This window comes from Punica granatum, chromosome 2, assembly GCF_007655135.1.
Source record: "Punica granatum isolate Tunisia-2019 chromosome 2, ASM765513v2, whole genome shotgun sequence".
Classification (NCBI taxonomy): Eukaryota; Viridiplantae; Streptophyta; class Magnoliopsida; order Myrtales; family Lythraceae; genus Punica; species Punica granatum.
In genome coordinates, this window is record NC_045128.1 from 37203514 (window position 1) to 37220611 (window position 17098).

Consider the following 17098-nt stretch of genomic DNA (forward strand, 5'->3'; position numbering starts at 1 on the left):
TCCTTATCGATCTTGCATTTTATATCGAATATTTACTGGTAATTTTGTAGTGGGACAGTATACAGCCCTCTGTAGTTGGAGCCAGAATTGAATAAAGGTTCAGAGATTTTCGAAGACGAGTTTGGTCTTTCTGATGATACGGCACTTATGTAGAGATGAGGTTGGCTTCTTTTCAGATTTGCCATGCTTGGTGTTTATGAAATTGGGACTGCAATGAGATGGGGTTGTAACATCTAATGCCAACTGTTGGATGTTGCAATTCGGTTCACTTGTTCGTCTATTCACTTGCATTCAACACAAGTTGATGTTCGGTCTCCAGGGCTGGGATGGATGAAAATCAGCATGTTGTTTAAACTTACAGGAAGATATCTGATGCCTTTCTGTTTGTTTGCTTGGAATTATATCGTGACGTTGTTGGCTGATGCTAGCATTTCATGTCATTGTTGGCTGATGTTAGCATTTCATGTCATTTATGGGACCAGCGATCACCGCTTAACCTTCACCGGGTCAATTTTGCACGTTGGGATGCTTCGGTGAATCGTTAAATGAGATTTCGCATCGAGGAGTAAATGGGATGGGAGATGACTAATTTGGAACGGAAATTCCTAGTTAATGCATCTCTCACTCCTATTCTGATGAGAACATCTTCCTTAATAGAAGAAATCAGAATATTTGCAATTGGAAATCTTCTTTGTCCCTAGAAGAGTTCATTATTCAATTAACCGACTGAATACAATTTCTATACAGATTCAGGAGAATTGCGCGATCAATAATCCTTTCCTCAATTCTGGAAATGCTTGAACCGTACCTAGTTGATGATCGGAGAAAAACAGGGAGCAATAGTCCTTCGCTAATCGCTAAAACTAACGATAGTCAGTGGATTGATCGCACGTCTTCAATCTGAAGAAATCTCCAAAAACTTGATCATCCTGAGGTCATCCCGTGTCAGTGAACCTTCAATCCACCAATCAAAACTCCATGAACGCCGATGATAGCTCGAGCAATGGCCCCAAAGTGCTTGGAGCAAATTTCCGGGCAAAGAGATAACAAATGTGCGTCGTCCTGGAATTATACAGACAGTGGCTGCCGCTACTCCTGATAGACCTTATGAAATCCGCCGTTATGTTAGCTTTCTCAAAAGTCGCAGGGTGAGGGGCCCTGAAGGACCAATCCACCCAAGTCACGCTCCGGTTAGAGTTTTTCAATCCATGGAACATGTTGAGGTAAGTCGGGATGTAATGCTCGTCGGGGTAACAGGCGGGCTTGCAGAACCGCCTGAAGAGGGAGTAGAACTTGGTGTCTGATACTATGTAAGTTGCCAAGTCCCGGTTTAGCTCGAACCACTGGGACCCCTTCCGCCAATGGCGGAGGTGGATATGTGGAAGCATGTTCCGGCTGTATCGCCCTCGCCCATACCGAGTTGGCTCATCGTACGAGTCCACAAAGCTATGCTTTGAACCTGTGAGGTAATTGTAGATGGTCGAGAAGTTGTAGATAGGAATGCAGCTTTCTGAGAGGAGGACGAACCGCTCATTGGAGAAGTCGAGCAGCGCGTTCCCTAGGAGCCGCTTCTCCGCATCGAACAGCTCCACCGTTCCCCATTGGACATTCTGAAATGCACGAAAGTGAAGATAACGACTTAGCCTCTTTTCGTTTCATGTAGTCGGTTTTCGCGGAATAATGTTATACCAGGAAAAGTGTTTTTCCTAAACGGTGTTGTTTTATAATATGGATTTCACGATCAACCGAAAATTGATTTCCGGCTTACGTATTACCGGAATTTGTGATTACCTGACTGGGGATCTGTCTTCCATGAAAAGGAGAGTCCCTGGAAACGTTCAGCTCATATCCTGGGAGTGCATGGACGTAAATTGAATACAAGTCCCTCTTCTGTCCCTCGAAGAACTTCTCCCACAGGGGCAGCATCGGCAGCGGCCCTCTAGTCAGGAACATGAAGGCCACTCTCGGGACACGGGCGAAAGGGTATTTTCCTTGCCGGGAAACCATCGCAGCCCTCCAGAACAGCTCGGTGTCGGACATGCCGTGGGTGAGGTTTCTCGGGTGCAGGTACGTGTCCATGCTAGAGCAATCCGGGCAGTCACAGGCTCTCGGAACAAAGACGGGGCAGATGGGGACGGTGCAGTTCTCCTCGTGGATGGGGGAAGCCGGAGAAACCGAGCCTCGATTCATGAAGAAAATCAGCTCCGGTTTTGACCCGAAGTACTGGTTGATGTGTGAAGTGGCTGCTAAGCCGATCACGACTCCTGCAACAAACACCACCAGGATGGAAAGAATCTGCAGCAAAGTAACGAGCCGCGAGTGCTTCTCCGCCATTGGAAAGGCCTACGCTTCACCCGGATCACTCTCCGCGACAAGTTCTATCCGGGTTATTCAATCAACGGATTACGGTGTTTGGTATAAACAGAAAAGATCTAGGCAAGATGATCACAGAGGAGGGAAGGAATCATCGAAAGGAAAAACTGGCTCGAGTTCCTCGCAGCTATCGGCATAAATGTAAACTAACGGGCATCAAACACTGACAGTGGCTCCTAAATGGGATAAGAGGTAACCGAGTCCTAAAAAGGAAATGATATAACTTTCGAAATCTTGAAATATTAGAATGACCATATCAAGAACAATTCCAGGGACAGAGTATCTGCACAAGATTCTGTTTTCCGGGCACGAGAGAAGAGAAAGCCGGAGAACGAATCGAACCCGTCTCCCGGAATTGCCCGAAAGACGAGGTTTCGATCTCGACCCTTCACTCCGGATTCCTCATGCCCCGTGAAATACAGTTGCGAACATGGAAAGGGGAAGCGCTGGCGCGTTACAGGGGACTTGGAATATATTGAATTCTGCCGAGGAGACGATCATGGATTCATTGAATCAAAAGGACTGTGACAGCTGCGATGACATGAGAGGAGAGGAGGTGGAGACGTGAGTGAGGGAGGGAGAGGGGAATGAGTGAGTGAGTGGGGGGAAGTAGTTGAGATCTCCCAAATGGAAGAGGATTTTGTCTCTGCATCTGAATCGGAGGGAATGCATTGCTTATATGAGAAATGGTCTCTTCCGACTCTCTTCGCGCGAGAATTTCTCTCGACCTTTTTAAAAACTTATTATTATCCCTACCCTACCATAGTGCTATTAATATAGTTTTGGGATTTCCTAAGTTGATTGGGTGATTAATCGAAAAGGCCGAAGTGCAACGACATGTCCCGAAACTGATTGTCTATTTACCGAGGTCGTGGCGAAACTAGATTGTCACCGATGCTGAATTTTAGGACTTCTCGTACACTTAGACAATGGGTAAGCGTATGGCATTCTAGTTCGATTCTCTATTTTTAATCGGGGTAGACAATAGAGGAAAAAGGCAGATTGTCCCCCGACCTTTAAGACTAGGTGAGCTTTACCCCGACCTCTAAAAAGTTGCACTTTACCCTTTGACTTCTAAAGAAAATAGGCACTTTACCCCCTTCGGTCAAGTTCCGGCCAAAATTATTTATGATAATAAAAAATATAATAATAATATGAAATTAATTTTTTTAAAAAGGGAAAAAAAAAAGAAACAAGCTTCCAATTGGGGATGGGGGAGCTTCGGCCAGCCACCCAACCCCCGATTGATATCACTAGAAGGCTCAGAACCCACCGACAACATTGACTGGAGGGGTGGGGTGGTCGGCGGGGGCTCCCCACCCCCAAATTTTGGGAATCCCAATGGGTTTTCGGAGATCTCGATCCATCCCCGAAATTGGGGGTAGGGGAGCCCCCGGTGGCCCCCCCATTCCCCGATCAACGTCACCGTCGAGTTCTGAGCTCGCCGAAGACATCGATTGGGGGGTGGGGTGGCCGGCCATGGCTCCCTTGCCCTCGATAGGAAATTTAATGGTTTTTCTTTATTATTATTATTATTATTTAGTTTGATCGGAATGATAAAAGTGCCTTTTTTTATGGAGGTTGGGAGTTAAAGTGCAACTTTTTTAATGCGGGGCAAAGGTTAATCACCCTAAGGTCGGGACAAAATATTTTTTAATAAAAAAAAAATCAAACCTAACTAGTGCGGCATTCATATGCCTTGATAGCTCGGCGAGGAGTCCTAATACCAAAAAGGGAAAACATAATTTTGTTGATACGCGAAATTTTGTGTTGCCATATACAGGAAAAGGGAGTTGACCTATGTAAGCGTTATGGAATACGCGAGCACCTATCGAGATGGAATAGACGACCATCATGAGCCATAAGTTTTGGTTATATTCACCACCAGGATCGCATTTTAGCACTACTTGGAAGATATCAATACTCGTAACCGGGCACGTAGTCAGGATTTAGAAGATCTACAACGTAAGTCTTCTATGTAACAGGCTTGTTCCCTACTCTTGGCGAGGCCTCAACCCAACCCATTACGATTATCTTTCATTTATTGACAAAGTGCATATACATCACCTGTTAAATTATAGAAATAAGAATAGATTATTATTATTTGATTTTTTCGGTTTATATATTGATATTCGGGAGCCCAATAAGTCATACTAATTTAGTTCGGATTGGGTCGGCCCACTAAATGATAAAGCTATCTCAATATAATTTTTTTTATATTTATAAGACTCGAACTTAATATTTTACTAAAAATAACCAATATCAGACTATTTGAACTAATAATGTTGGTATTATTATTTGATTATTTGAAATGAGAAGAAACCTCCAATTCGCGTTAGCGTTGACAAGAAATCACTTCACACTCTTGGCTTTTTGGGGTGTAAAAGCGGAGGAGGTGAGGGGGAATGACGGTCATCAATGGACGGCTCCCTCTTTGGTCAAACGTCAATTATCATGGCAAATAGACTAAACCAACTACAAATCCTTATTGCAAAATCAACATCATTAAGAAAAATAAAGAGAGAGGGAGAGGAGGGAGTTTCTCATTTTACATTTAATTAATAAATTAATTGTTGAATAAATTATTGCAGCATTTCCCACCTCCTAGTTAGTCAATTGACAAACTCCCTCGTGTTGATAGTCCTCTTGTCACTTCCTTTCATGTTAAGACAAAAGCTTGCATGAATGTTTGTAGGAACAACACTTCCACGGTAAAAATATTCAAATTGCACTAAAGCCAAGGAGGAACAAGGCCCATTTAGTTGGATTCAAAAGTCATGCAGTGCGATCACCGTTAAGAGATATGGCAATTCAAAAAATTGGAAAACTCGATCAAGCGTGAAAAACCTCGAAATATCCTTCTTTAACGGTGAATAATCTATAAGATCCTTGTAGTTAACTTAAGTAACGCAGCAACCTATTATTATCACTCTTTAACTCCTCGTCCCCATCTGATGCCATGGTATCGGCGATTTCTCACAATACGAGGTGAGGTAGGATTACTCAATAATCGCTTATTTTTTTATGTTTATACAAATCTCGGTGCGAGCTATACTTAAGCGGATGATATTGTTTTTTCCATTAAAAATTTGAAGCTCAAAATCGAACATGTATAATAAGAAAAAGGATTTTCTATGATGATACGTGTTATCATATGAAATCAAGAAACTTTAGGTTTGAGTTTATAATCGAGACTATCGATTGTCCTTTTCCTTTATTGTACTATTTTATATAACAATACTTAAGGATATCCATTTTAATCGAAAAGAAACCATATGAATAAAAGAGAAAAAGAGAAATCATAAAGAGTTGCAAGAATTTGAATAATGTAATGTTGTGTTTTGTTTTAGAGTTGAATTTTGACTTTAATTAATTTGTAATGATTGTTTTGTTGAATTATGGGAAAAGTGTGGAAAAATAATGAATAGTTGAAAGAAAGTAATGATTGTGTTGTTAAATTATGAAAAAAATAATGAATAGTTGAGAGAATTTAGTATTAAAAATTGAATTGAATCGTTAAAAAAATTGAAGAAAAAAAAGAGTAATAATTGTATTGTTAAATTGAAGATAAGTGGAGTTAAAGTAAAGTATAGTTAAAATCATATTGTAAAACCAAACAAGTTGAATCCCAGTATTCGAAATTTTAATGAGTCCCTATTAATCCGACTTGAGTCGAGTCCACCTTCTAAGATGATAAAACTCTCTCAAAATAATTTTTTTTTATTCACAAAATTTGAATTCGAAATTTCATTTAAGGAAACAAAAGTGGAACGATATGATTGTTTGAATAATGTAAAGTGAGGGGACGAAATTGCAAAAGCACGGTTTTGTTATTATTACGGAGAGAGAGAGAGGAGGAGACAGAGAAATTGCCTTTCGGTTCAGTTTTGAAAGAGTCCTTCATTTGTGTTGAGGAAGCATAATTCGTCCATTACTCGTGTCAGCCTCCTCCTCCGTCTTCCTCCTCCCCTCCTCAACCTCCGTCCCATTTCAAACCGCCGCCGTGACGCCCCCCACGCGCTTTTGAAATTCCACCGGCCCCTCGCCGGAGCCCTAATCCCCTCCTTCCAGATCTCCACTCCACTCCTCTCCGATCGATCGCCTCCTCCTCTCCTCTCATCTTGCTGGACTGCTCGCGTCTTCTCTCTCTGTCGAATCTGCCAGTGCGAGCATCGATCTCCCTCGTGGCCGGACCTCCATTTTGAGCGGGCGAGCGAATCAGGTTTTGGAGCATGGAGGCGATCGAGGAACTGATTCAGCTCTCGGATGCGATGCGGCAGGCATCTGCCGTCCTCGCGGACGAAGACATTGACGAGAGCTCGTCGTCATCCAGCAGGCGCACTTCCACCTTCCTCAATGCCGTCGCCCTTGGCAATGTCGTGAGTACATTTCCCCTGCTCTGGGCACCTATATCTGCTTTATTGGTGTTGGTGTAGTGTCGGATCTTTGGATCTGTGGTTTTGCGATGGCATTCCCAGCTGAGAAGTGGCTGAATTGTGCTTGCAACATCACGGATTCTGATAAGTAGGAAATGATTCTTTGAGCTCCCGAGATATGGGATTAGCGATAAGAGAAGATGATTGGAACATCTGCAACCTGACGTCTGAGCACATCAGGCTCTGGACTGAACTTCTTGTAGTAGAATCATTAGAATCTCCGCGGAAAGCAGGAGAGGCCCATTTGATCCTTTGTGTTAGCATCCACTTTGAGTTTGATCATTCACCTCCACTTGTTTTCCAACAGTCGGAGAACTTGCCAGTGGCTGAATGTTCTAAATTAGATATACTTGCTTTCACGATCTACTCCTCTACTCGTGTGTTCCTAGACGGTGTGTTGGTCCTCCATCTAGCACAGAAGATGGATGGTGTCTTAAAGCGCTACGAGCATTAACTAGTTGAATATTGATGTCCTGTTTTCTTAGAGTCGCTATTCTGTTGCCGCAGTTACATCTGTCTTTCCTTTATGCTCTTTGTAATGTTATCATGGTTATTGCAAGTTTGACATCTTCGTAACTATGGATCAAATGAGCAGGGTGCTGGAAAGTCTGCTGTCTTAAATAGTCTCATCGGCCATCCAATTCTTGTAAGTAGGCTAAAGTCTGGCCTGTTGCTTCTACATTCTTACTGTTTTTCTTGCTTGCTGATGTTAACAGCTACCTTGCGATCTTATGTTCTTTTAGCCTACTGGTGAGAATGGTGCTACCCGGGCTCCCATAACGGTTGACCTATCAAGGGATAGTAATTTAAGCAGCAAATCAATCGTTTTACAAATTGACAACAAATCTCAACAGGTTTCCGCAAGTAAGCCTTTCGCTGAGCTGCTTCTTTTTGGATCTGTCTGGTGGATCCACTATTTGATCTCTGCAGAATGTGAGCCTTACTTGTTCGTATCATACCTTGGTTGTGCCTGTTCAAACTGGGACGTTGCAGGTGCTCTTCGACATTCTCTCCAAGATAGGCTAAGCAAGGGTTCATCTGGAAGAAGTCGTGATGAAATATATTTGAAACTTCGTACTAGTACAGGTTAGATGTGGCCTTAATGTTTATGGTATAGGGAATGAAATCTTTGGAAAGACGTTACTTAATTAAAAAAACAGGTTAGATAGACCTGCCTGGTTTTAAACTTCTACTTTTGATGGGACAGAGTTTACATTCTATGCGTGTAATTCTTATCTTGCTTCATTTTACTTATTTTTTATTTTTTTTTCACTCCGAGGCTTTTTGGTTGTGTATCTTGAGCTTCAGATATATACGATCCGTGGTTCCTGATACAAGCACTTATTTAACCATTGTGCTCATTAGTGAAAAATTAAGTGGGAATGAATCAACTTTGCAATGCTCGTAGTTGTCCCAGTTTAGTTTGATTTTTCTGATGATATGACGAGAAGTGCTTTCCTTCTTGAGCTAGATGGCATACACAATAAGATGCATCTTTATGATGTGCAGAGTATATATATATATAAGATGAGAAGAACGGCTCTTATTTGATATTATCTCTAACCTCTTGTTCAAATTTATGCAGCTCCACCTTTAAAGTTGATTGATTTACCGGGACTTGATCAAAGATTTGTGGATGACTCGCTGGTTAGTAGTTGATTGCTTTCTGACCTTGATTATAAGTTCAACTGATAGGCATATGATTATTAGGATGATTTAGATTACATGCATGTTAATTCTTACAAGCATACATTTTTTGGGGGTTAAAGTTAAATTATGGCACTTCTCTAGAAGGGGGAAAAAAAAGGTTAAATTGCAGCAAGTTTTCTTTGCCATCTTATTATCCTCATTTTCCTTTTTCTTTTTCCAGATCAGTGAGTATGTTGAACGCAATGATGCCATTCTGGTTGTTGTAATACCCGCTAGTCAGGTGCCGGAAGTTTCATCATCTCGCGCCCTTAAAATTGCTAAGGAATATGATGCAGAAAGTGAGATGCCCTTTCAGCTTTGTTATCATCTTTTTATTGCATAGCAAAACGTGATCTGGTATTTGGGTTGAAGGTTATCTCCTTGTCCACTATCCTGACTATACTGCTACTCTTGGTTTCCCCACTATTCAGGTACCAGAACTGTTGGTGTTATAAGTAAAATTGATCAAGCAGCTTCAGATTCAAAAGCATTGGCAGCTGTTCAAGCTCTCTTGTCGAATCAGGGACCACCAAAGACAGCTGATATTCCATGGATTGCATTAATTGGTCAGTCTGTCTCTATTGCTTCTGCACAGTCCGGAAATGCTGAGAGCTCTTTGGAAACTGCCTGGAGAGCTGAGAGTGAAAGTCTGAAATCCATATTAAGTGGCACCCCTCAAAGCAAGCTTGGTAGGGTAGCTCTGGTTGATGCGCTAGCAGGCCAGATCCGTAACCGTATGAAACTCAGGCTGCCAAATCTCCTTTCAGGGTATATTTACCATTCATTTTTCCTTATCTAAGGACTCTCTGTTCTGTTGTTTTTCACTTCTGAACTGCTGGATATTTTCTTTAAAGACTCCCCAGTTGCGAGACTGCTCGCCTTTTTTTCTAACATTTTCCTTTAAACTGTTGAAGTGCTTCACCAGTGTATATAAATGCCTATGCGAACTTCTTCACCGTTGCTTTCAAGTAGTATCTGCCAGCTTCATTATATGTAGTTATAGGATTTTGCCATCTTTCACACTAGTATTTGTTGTTGACACATATATCAACTAATTTGTCTCCAAGAGATTGTTTTGATGCATGTTTTTTTTAATCTTTCAGATAGATCTGTTGAAAACTAAGTTTTGCCTACTCACTGGTCATATAAGAAAAAAAGGCTCCTGGCTGTTCAATAGTTGTGTTCTTATTTTAGTTACTAAGGATTGGCTTGCATACTCATTTACTTTGTCACTTTATCTACATTATTTCTCTGCCTAAAATTTTCTTGCACTTGGGCGCAGGCTTCAAGGAAAGTCTCAAATTGTACAGGATGAATTGTCAAGGCTTGGGAGTCAAATGGTTGATAGTGCTGAAGGTACAAGGGCTCTTGCTTTGCAGCTTTGCCGTGAATTTGAAGACAGGTTTCTCCAGCACATCACGAGCGGGGAGGTGAGTGACCATGCACTTGTGCTCTTTTCCTAGATCCTCAAATTCTGATTTGTCCTTGACATCATAAGTTTTACTTGGTAATTACACCCAACGTGTGCAGATACACCTATTGAGATAAGATAAGAATTAAAATGGAAAGAGACCAATTTATCTCTGTCGGAGATGGGTACTTGAGTACTCCGATGTCCTCTAAATTTGATTTTTAGACTTTTTCTCCTGATATACAGTTCTGGCTGCATTGTACAATTTCATTTTTTAGGGTAGTGGCTGGAAAGTTGTAGCAAGTTTTGAGGGCAATTTCCCTAACCGGATCAAGCAGCTTCCATTGGACAGACACTTTGACATTAATAATGTGAAAAGAGTATGTCTCCTCTTTCTTTTCTCCTTCATAAAGGTTTCTGTTATTTCCTGAACTTGTGCATGGAGTGGTCAGTCTTTTGATTTTCCTTTAATTTTTCCTTGAAACAGATTGTGCTGGAAGCAGATGGATATCAACCTTATCTTATATCTCCTGAGAAAGGTCTGAGATCCTTAATTAAAATTGTATTAGAGATGGCTAAAGAACCAGCACGACTCTGTGTTGACGAGGTATTTTTTCCCTCCCCCTCTTTTGGGTGATATTTATGGGGTCACCTTGCTTGATCTCATGGTGTTGACTAATCTATATTGCCATAGAAGCACGTGATCTATGACTAGCATTCGTTTTGCTCTAGACTCATTGATCCAGCTATCTTGTGTAATTTGTCACAACATATTCATCTTTCTTGCATTTTCCTTTTAATACTACCTCCCTGATCATGCTTTGGTGCAAACTCTTTTTCCCAGCAGATAGAGCTTTTCTGCATTCTTGTTGTAACTGTGGTTGTAATAGATATTTTTATCTTACTCATGAGAGAAAAGGGACCTAAAAATCTAGCACGACAATTTCTCATGCAATTTAACGTACCAACTATTGCCATTTATGATCCTTCATCAAGGTCCAACTTTTGTTTGACATAGGTGCATCATGTACTGGTGGACATTGTTTCTGCTGCTGCAAGTGCTACTCCTGGCCTTGGCAGATACCCTCCTTTCAAGAGAGAGGCATGGTTTTTCTTGATCCATTTCTGTACTCTATACAAGCATGTGATAACAATACCACTCTCTAGAAATATTCATATTGTCATTATTTTTGACCAGATTGTGGCATTAGCCTCTGCTGCTCTGGATAATTTTAAGAGTGAAGCCAAGAAAATGGTTATTGCTCTCGTAGATATGGAGCGTGCTTTTGTTCCTCCTCAGCACTTCATCCGATTGGTTCAAAGACGGTAAGTACATTTACCTGTGAAGCATTTTGATGAATTTTGAATAACACAAATGTTTCTAAACATGGAGTGGGATAAGCATATTCCTGAGATGCAGGCATGGCAGTTTTGATATCTGTAAAAGTGGATTTTTCTTATCGTTTCTTGCTAGTTATAGTAGGCTTTACATGCAGCGATGATCGCTATTGATATTTTCAGAGTGTTGGTTTTTTTTTTATATGCACTACACAAATAGACTTTAGCATGGGAGGTTTTGTTAGTGATTGTCCAGACATAGTGAATATTCACAGACCAACTCATACTTTTGAAGAATCCTAAACAACTTTTTCTTTAAGGATGAAAAAATGGTATATGCACTGTATGAGAAATGTTTATCAATCAATATGTTAAATTTTGTGAAGTATATGGTGTATTTAGTTTGGCAACCCATCTATTATCCTTATGACTCAAATTGTAAATCAATCATCTCATGAAATAGTTGGGGATGACTACAACAAAATGATTTGTGGGCCAGGATTGGTTGTGGACTCCACTAGATGAGTATTTGCTGCACCTAAAGGTGTTCATTTTACAAGTTTTGCTTTGCTAGACAGGATGTAAATAAAAAGTGAATTTGCATGATGCTGATGAACTAAAAATGCTAGATGCTGAAGGATATTTATGCATGTAGTGAGGCGTCTTTCATAATTTATCTCCATGTTTTATCATGTGCTTATCGTCAAGTGGATATTTTAGATCAATCATGATTTTCCCCACTTAATTGTCAATGAATCTGAACATTCTGTGTTATTTCTACTTCCATTCTTGGTTTTAACAGCATGGAGAGGCAGCGTCGGGAGGAAGAATTGAAGAACAGATCCTCCAAGAAAGCAGCAGAAGCTGATCAATCTTTGTTAAACAGGGTATGAATTTCCGTCTGAAGAGGATGTGGTGCTTCAGTTTATGTTATGTTAATAAGTACTTTCTGTTCATGGAGAATGGCTTCTCTAACTTCAGTTATGTCCTTTTTCCAGGCTACAAGCCCTCTAACAGGGGATCAAAAAAGTGGCGGTAGCTTAAAATCTATGAAAGATAAATCCTCACAGCAAGATAAAGATGCACAAGAGGAATCAACACTGAAGACTGCTGGGCCTGGTGGAGAAATAACTGCAGGTCGAATTACACCCATTGGTTTGGAAAGAAAAGATAGCAAATTATTACCTGCGAGTCTGCGACTTGCTAGACTATTTAAATTCTGCGATACACACTTACAAATATAGCCTTTTATGCTGGGACATTTTGCTGTTCTCTATTTTTTTCATTTTCTAAACATTCTTTAACCTGTCAATGCGGAAGAATGGGTATCTTGCCACGAGCCTGAGTAACTGTTCGAGAGAAATAATTTTTTCTGGTTATTTGATTTTTTGCTATACAAACATTATTTTGCTTTCCAGCTGATGAAAATAATTGTGCTATGTCGCCTTGGCATATGTGAAACCAGTCAATCATCTCATATTTATTATTGGTCGGCTGCATAGCTGTTTATTTTCATCATCTCTTGACAATCTCAGTTTTATTTTTCTGATACTTTTATCAATGTGGTTGCTTATCTTATGTTATTGAAAAGTTTAACTGGGAAGTTGTTCGGAATTCGAACAATCTAGTAACAGTGGTTCTTCATACATCTGCAGGATTTTTGTTGAAAAAAAGTGCAAAAACAAATGGATGGAGTAGGAGATGGTTTGTCCTAAATGAAAAAACTGGCAAGGTTAGTATGGTAGAGTATATTGTATACCTCTACAAGCACCTTCTTTGGCATGAAAATTGAGAACAAAAGGCTATATTTTGACTCTCCTTCATTACTTAATTCCCATGTTAAATCACAGAGAATGTGAACATGCCAGCACATGTCAATGTAAATCTTTGTTTTGTTGAGTACAAATTCCTACCTGTTATGTTTTTTGTGAATTATTTTGAACCATGGCATTTTCATTTGTTCTGTCATGCAGCTGGGATACACGAAAAAGCAAGAAGAAAGACATTTCAGAGGTGTAATCACCTTAGAGGTAAATGAGGTTTTGACAGTTTGATATGTTGTGATGAATTTGAGTTCCATCTGCAAATGCTTATACAAAGAACTTTTTTATGATAAAAAAATTTTGGATGCGTAATTGATAATAAAATTGAAGATTTCCAGTAAGGATGACAGCGAAGTTGAATATGACTTGAAATTGTTGCATCTTCTGAAGGAAGTAAAGTAACATCTAATTGATGAGCTTGCAACAGTTAGATGCATGACTCTCCACACTTTAATACAGACAAAGATGTTGTATATGACTGCTTTCATGCTTTAAGCCAAGACTGCTGGTGAACTTCTCAGGAATGCAACATTGAAGAAGTTTCTGAAGATGAAGAACCCCCATCAAAGAGTTCCAAGGATAAGAAATCAAATGGCCCTGAAAAAGGGCCAAGCCTTGTTTTCAAGATAACCAGCAAGGTTCAGTATAAGACTGTTTTAAAAGGTATTTCCTTTCTGGAGTACAACTTCTAGCTGGGGTCTTTCATTCCCTTTCCCCTTCAGGGTTACTAATTTGGTTTCTAATTTAATGGCAGCTCACAGTGCAGTGCTCTTGAAGGCTGAGAACGCAGCAGATAAGATTGAGTGGTTAAATAAGTTGAGAAATGTCGCACAGCCTGGAGGAGGTCAGATTAAGGGAGAATCTGGTCTTCCTATGCGGCAGAGTCTATCTGACGGTTCACTGGTTAGTCTGAGACATTGCTGGGTTTTCCTTCTTGATATTGGCATATCATTTCGAAGTGTTAGTTATTATTCAAATTTGGAGAGGATTTCCGCTGTATCTTGACTGCGTCAAGTTACTTTTTTCGTTTCTTTGGCTGGAAGAGTTCGTGGAAGTGTATTACCTCAAACATTTTTTCTGGGATGTGCTAACTCTATAGGATACAATGGCTAGAAGACCTGCGGACCCCGAAGAGGAACTGCGGTGGATGTCACAGGAAGTACGTGGTTATGTGGAGGCTGTACTCAACAGTCTTGCTGCCAACGTTCCAAAGGTCATTTTCTGTCTTCATCACCTTTTGCTAAATTGCACAATCAATTTCCCCTGGCGACTGAATCTTCTACTATTCTCCGCCCATGTTCATGCTGGTACAGGCAGTAGTTCTTTGTCAAGTTGAGAAAGCCAAGGAAGATATGCTTAACCAGTTATACAGTTCAGTCAGGTTGGCACAATCATCTTATTGCATTTATCCTTGTCATTATTAATGAGATGTGCTTCCAGTGATTCACCACTTTCGTCATCGAATGGTTTAATAGCGCCCAAAGCTCTGCTAAGATTGAAGAACTCCTTCAAGAAGACCAGAACGTGAAGCGCAAACGAGAACGTATTCAGAAACAGTCATCTGTTCTCTCAAAACTGACGAGACTACTCAGCATTCACGACAATCGAGCATCCGCGGCCTCCAGCTGGAGCAATGATGGCCCTAGTGCAGGTAATGTTTTCTCTGCAGTTCTCTTTCTATCTTCTTCGAATCCTACTTTGTATTTACCAGTTTTGATGCTCTTATATACTAGTAGAATAATTATAACTGCAAACATGGGCACATATATCCCACAGAGAGCAGTCCGAGAACACGTGGGTCTTCGTCTGGGGATGACTGGAGATCAGCATTTGATGCAGCCGCCAATGGGTCTGTGGAATCAGGGAGGTCCGGAGCAAGCCATAGCCGACGTTACAGCGATCCTGCTCAGAATGGAGATGCGAGCTCTGGCTCAAACCATGGGGGCCGAAGAACTCCTAATAGGCTCCCGCCAGCCCCTCCGCAGTCCTCTGGTTCAGCTTACAGATATTAAGTGAAAAACACCCCGAGCAGATACAAATGGTATTGGTTATACGTATTACATGGTGGTGGCTTGGCTTGGGCGTTTGGTCCTATCAGTCTGAATCAATGGAGCACTTTGATAGAGATGCCCGCCTATCCGATATTGTTGCATATGATTTGTAGAAGCGGTGGATGGGTACTATATATTATTGCATTCGATATTTCATTTCTTACTCGTCGGTCAGCAGGTATTGACTCGAGGGGGTACCGTGTATGTCAGTTACCCATTCTCTGAGATTTTCTCCGATGTATTGTTTTCCATTTTCCGGTCTTGGTTTCTTTTCTGCAGTTTATTGGTCGGGAGGGGTCGGGTTTTGGTTTTGGACTCAATATTTTCCCAGAAAATAGACGGATTGCGACAGGCATAATTTTTGTACACCATCTTGTAGTGAAAAATATTCAATTTCCTTATGCAATGATTGAGTTGTCACATACGGTTTTGTACTTTTGCATCGTAATTTACGTCCCCGAGCCCGGGCTAAGTTCGAGACCATAGTATCGTGAGGCAATATTCGAAATCTGCAAATATGTTATTGAAGGAATATCATTCTTTTGGGAGGAATGGAATTGCTCCGTTTCTTTTCCTGTGTAGCATTCAGAAATTGGGTTAGTACATGCTTGCATTGAACTTGAAATGGAAATTTTACGAATTATGAAATGCAATAGGAACGTCTTTCGTAACCACTGAGCAAGAATAACAATTTATAAATTTTGCTTTTGATTTTGACTAACGGGGAAAATCTTTCTGATGTTTTTAATTAGAGAATTTTTCTGATGTTTTTAAGGTAAAATTTTCCCAACATAAATTTTCTTCATTCAAAGGATTTGAACTCGAGATATTGCTTAAGGATAATAAATGTCGAATTGCATGAATCAATTTATGTTGGTTTTTAGCGAGTATTTAATATGGATTTTGCCTAACTCCCGAATCTACTGAATTTACCTCAAACCTCGAATTTACTCCAAATCTATTCGATTCCACCCCCATGCGAATCTAGGAATCAATTCGCGAATTTATTTTAGCTATGCTTCCATGGGCAATTAACCACGAAAAAATAAAAAGATGTCTATCCACTTTTTTTTCTTTAACTTAAAATTTAATACAATTTTTTTTGGTTAAATCTATCCGCTACTTAATTTTTCATCTATTAAATTCTTGGGTGGTGCTTCCGGCATGGCAAGGTATTCCACGCGTGAAAGGTACCAGAATTTATTAAAAATATAAATTAAAAAATACGCACACACACAAAAATACACATACAAATGAGATGGGAAAATGACGGGCGGTGACGGCTTGCCGCCTGCCACCGCAGTCATGGAAGAGGTCGCCGACGCATCTGGAGCCACAGTGAGCTCCCCCAGGCGATGGTTACCGATGGGTGAGCCGCCAACCCATTCTTCCTCTTTCTATCTCATATTTCAATTATGCAGAATGATATGATTAACTTAATCTTTTGATAAAATGGCAAAATCTCGTTTTTTTTGTTAGATTTTCTGTGGGTATTTCTTTTCATTCCCCAAAAAATCCCCACTCCCTCAACTATTTAAATTAAAAATATTGCTCCTAGCCACTGTGAAGCGACTAATGACCCCTGATTAATTGGAGAATTAATAAGGATTAATTTCTGAGACAGAAGGTTGTAGTGGAATAGTGCACGCTGTCATTCTCAAATAAATAGTTGTAAGTTTGATTTTCTCAAATAAAAAGTTGGGAATTGATTTATTGGATGTGCGTAGATTTCATCCTTGAAGCCTCTCTTCTGTATATTCTCTCTCTGTCTCTCAGCTTTGTTAAATAGTGATTATGAAGTCAGTGCATTGAACTGGATCAAATGTGATTCATTTTTCCTTTTTTTTATCAATTTTATTATATATCATATGCATATGTTGAATTGTTGTAAATCGTATTTTACAATCAATAAAAAAATTATTATATTAGATATATATTACTAATGTTGAAGTAGAAGAATTTGGATCTTATCATAAA

At 40.2% G+C, this 17098-nt stretch overlaps 2 protein-coding genes across 2 annotated transcripts; one reads left to right on the forward strand and one right to left on the reverse strand.

The window, feature by feature from the left end:
- Nucleotides 1–671: 671 nt before the first annotated feature.
- LOC116196004 (glycosyltransferase BC10) lies at nt 672–3211 on the reverse strand. The gene is made up of 2 exons (XM_031525496.1): nt 1792–3211; nt 672–1610 (listed from the first exon to the last, which is right to left on the reverse strand). Exons 1-2 carry the CDS (start codon nt 2332–2334, stop codon nt 969–971), a joined length of 1185 nt encoding a protein of 394 aa, XP_031381356.1. The 5' UTR covers nt 2335–3211; the 3' UTR covers nt 672–968.
- A 3039-nt stretch (nt 3212–6250) lies between these two features.
- LOC116196237 (dynamin-2A) lies at nt 6251–15543 on the forward strand. The gene is made up of 22 exons (XM_031525866.1): nt 6251–6752; nt 7405–7455; nt 7553–7673; nt 7803–7895; nt 8395–8456; nt 8680–8797; nt 8930–9266; nt 9781–9928; nt 10188–10289; nt 10397–10516; nt 10928–11011; nt 11108–11235; nt 12050–12134; nt 12246–12384; nt 12903–12979; nt 13221–13277; nt 13592–13733; nt 13825–13973; nt 14170–14283; nt 14384–14451; nt 14546–14721; nt 14847–15543. The coding sequence occupies exons 1-22, from the start codon at nt 6606–6608 to the stop codon at nt 15080–15082; spliced, it is 2754 nt and encodes a 917-aa protein (XP_031381726.1). The 5' UTR covers nt 6251–6605; the 3' UTR covers nt 15083–15543.
- The last annotated feature ends 1555 nt before the right edge of the window (nt 15544–17098 follow it).

Excerpts from the sequence above, each read along its gene's own strand:
- LOC116196004 (XM_031525496.1), bottom strand. The coding sequence starts at position 2,334 with ATGGCGGAGAAGCACTCGCGGCTCGTTACTTTGCTGCAGATTCTTTCC. Across the intron at positions 1,611-1,791 it reads GAAGACAGATCCCCAGTCAG|AATGTCCAATGGGGAACGGT; the intron begins GTAATCACAAAT and ends CGTGCATTTCAG.
- LOC116196237 (XM_031525866.1), top strand. The coding sequence starts at position 6,606 with ATGGAGGCGATCGAGGAACTGATTCAGCTCTCGGATGCGATGCGGCAG. Across the intron at positions 7,456-7,552 it reads TCATCGGCCATCCAATTCTT|CCTACTGGTGAGAATGGTGC; the intron begins GTAAGTAGGCTA and ends ATGTTCTTTTAG. Across the intron at positions 8,457-8,679 it reads GATTTGTGGATGACTCGCTG|ATCAGTGAGTATGTTGAACG; the intron begins GTTAGTAGTTGA and ends TTCTTTTTCCAG.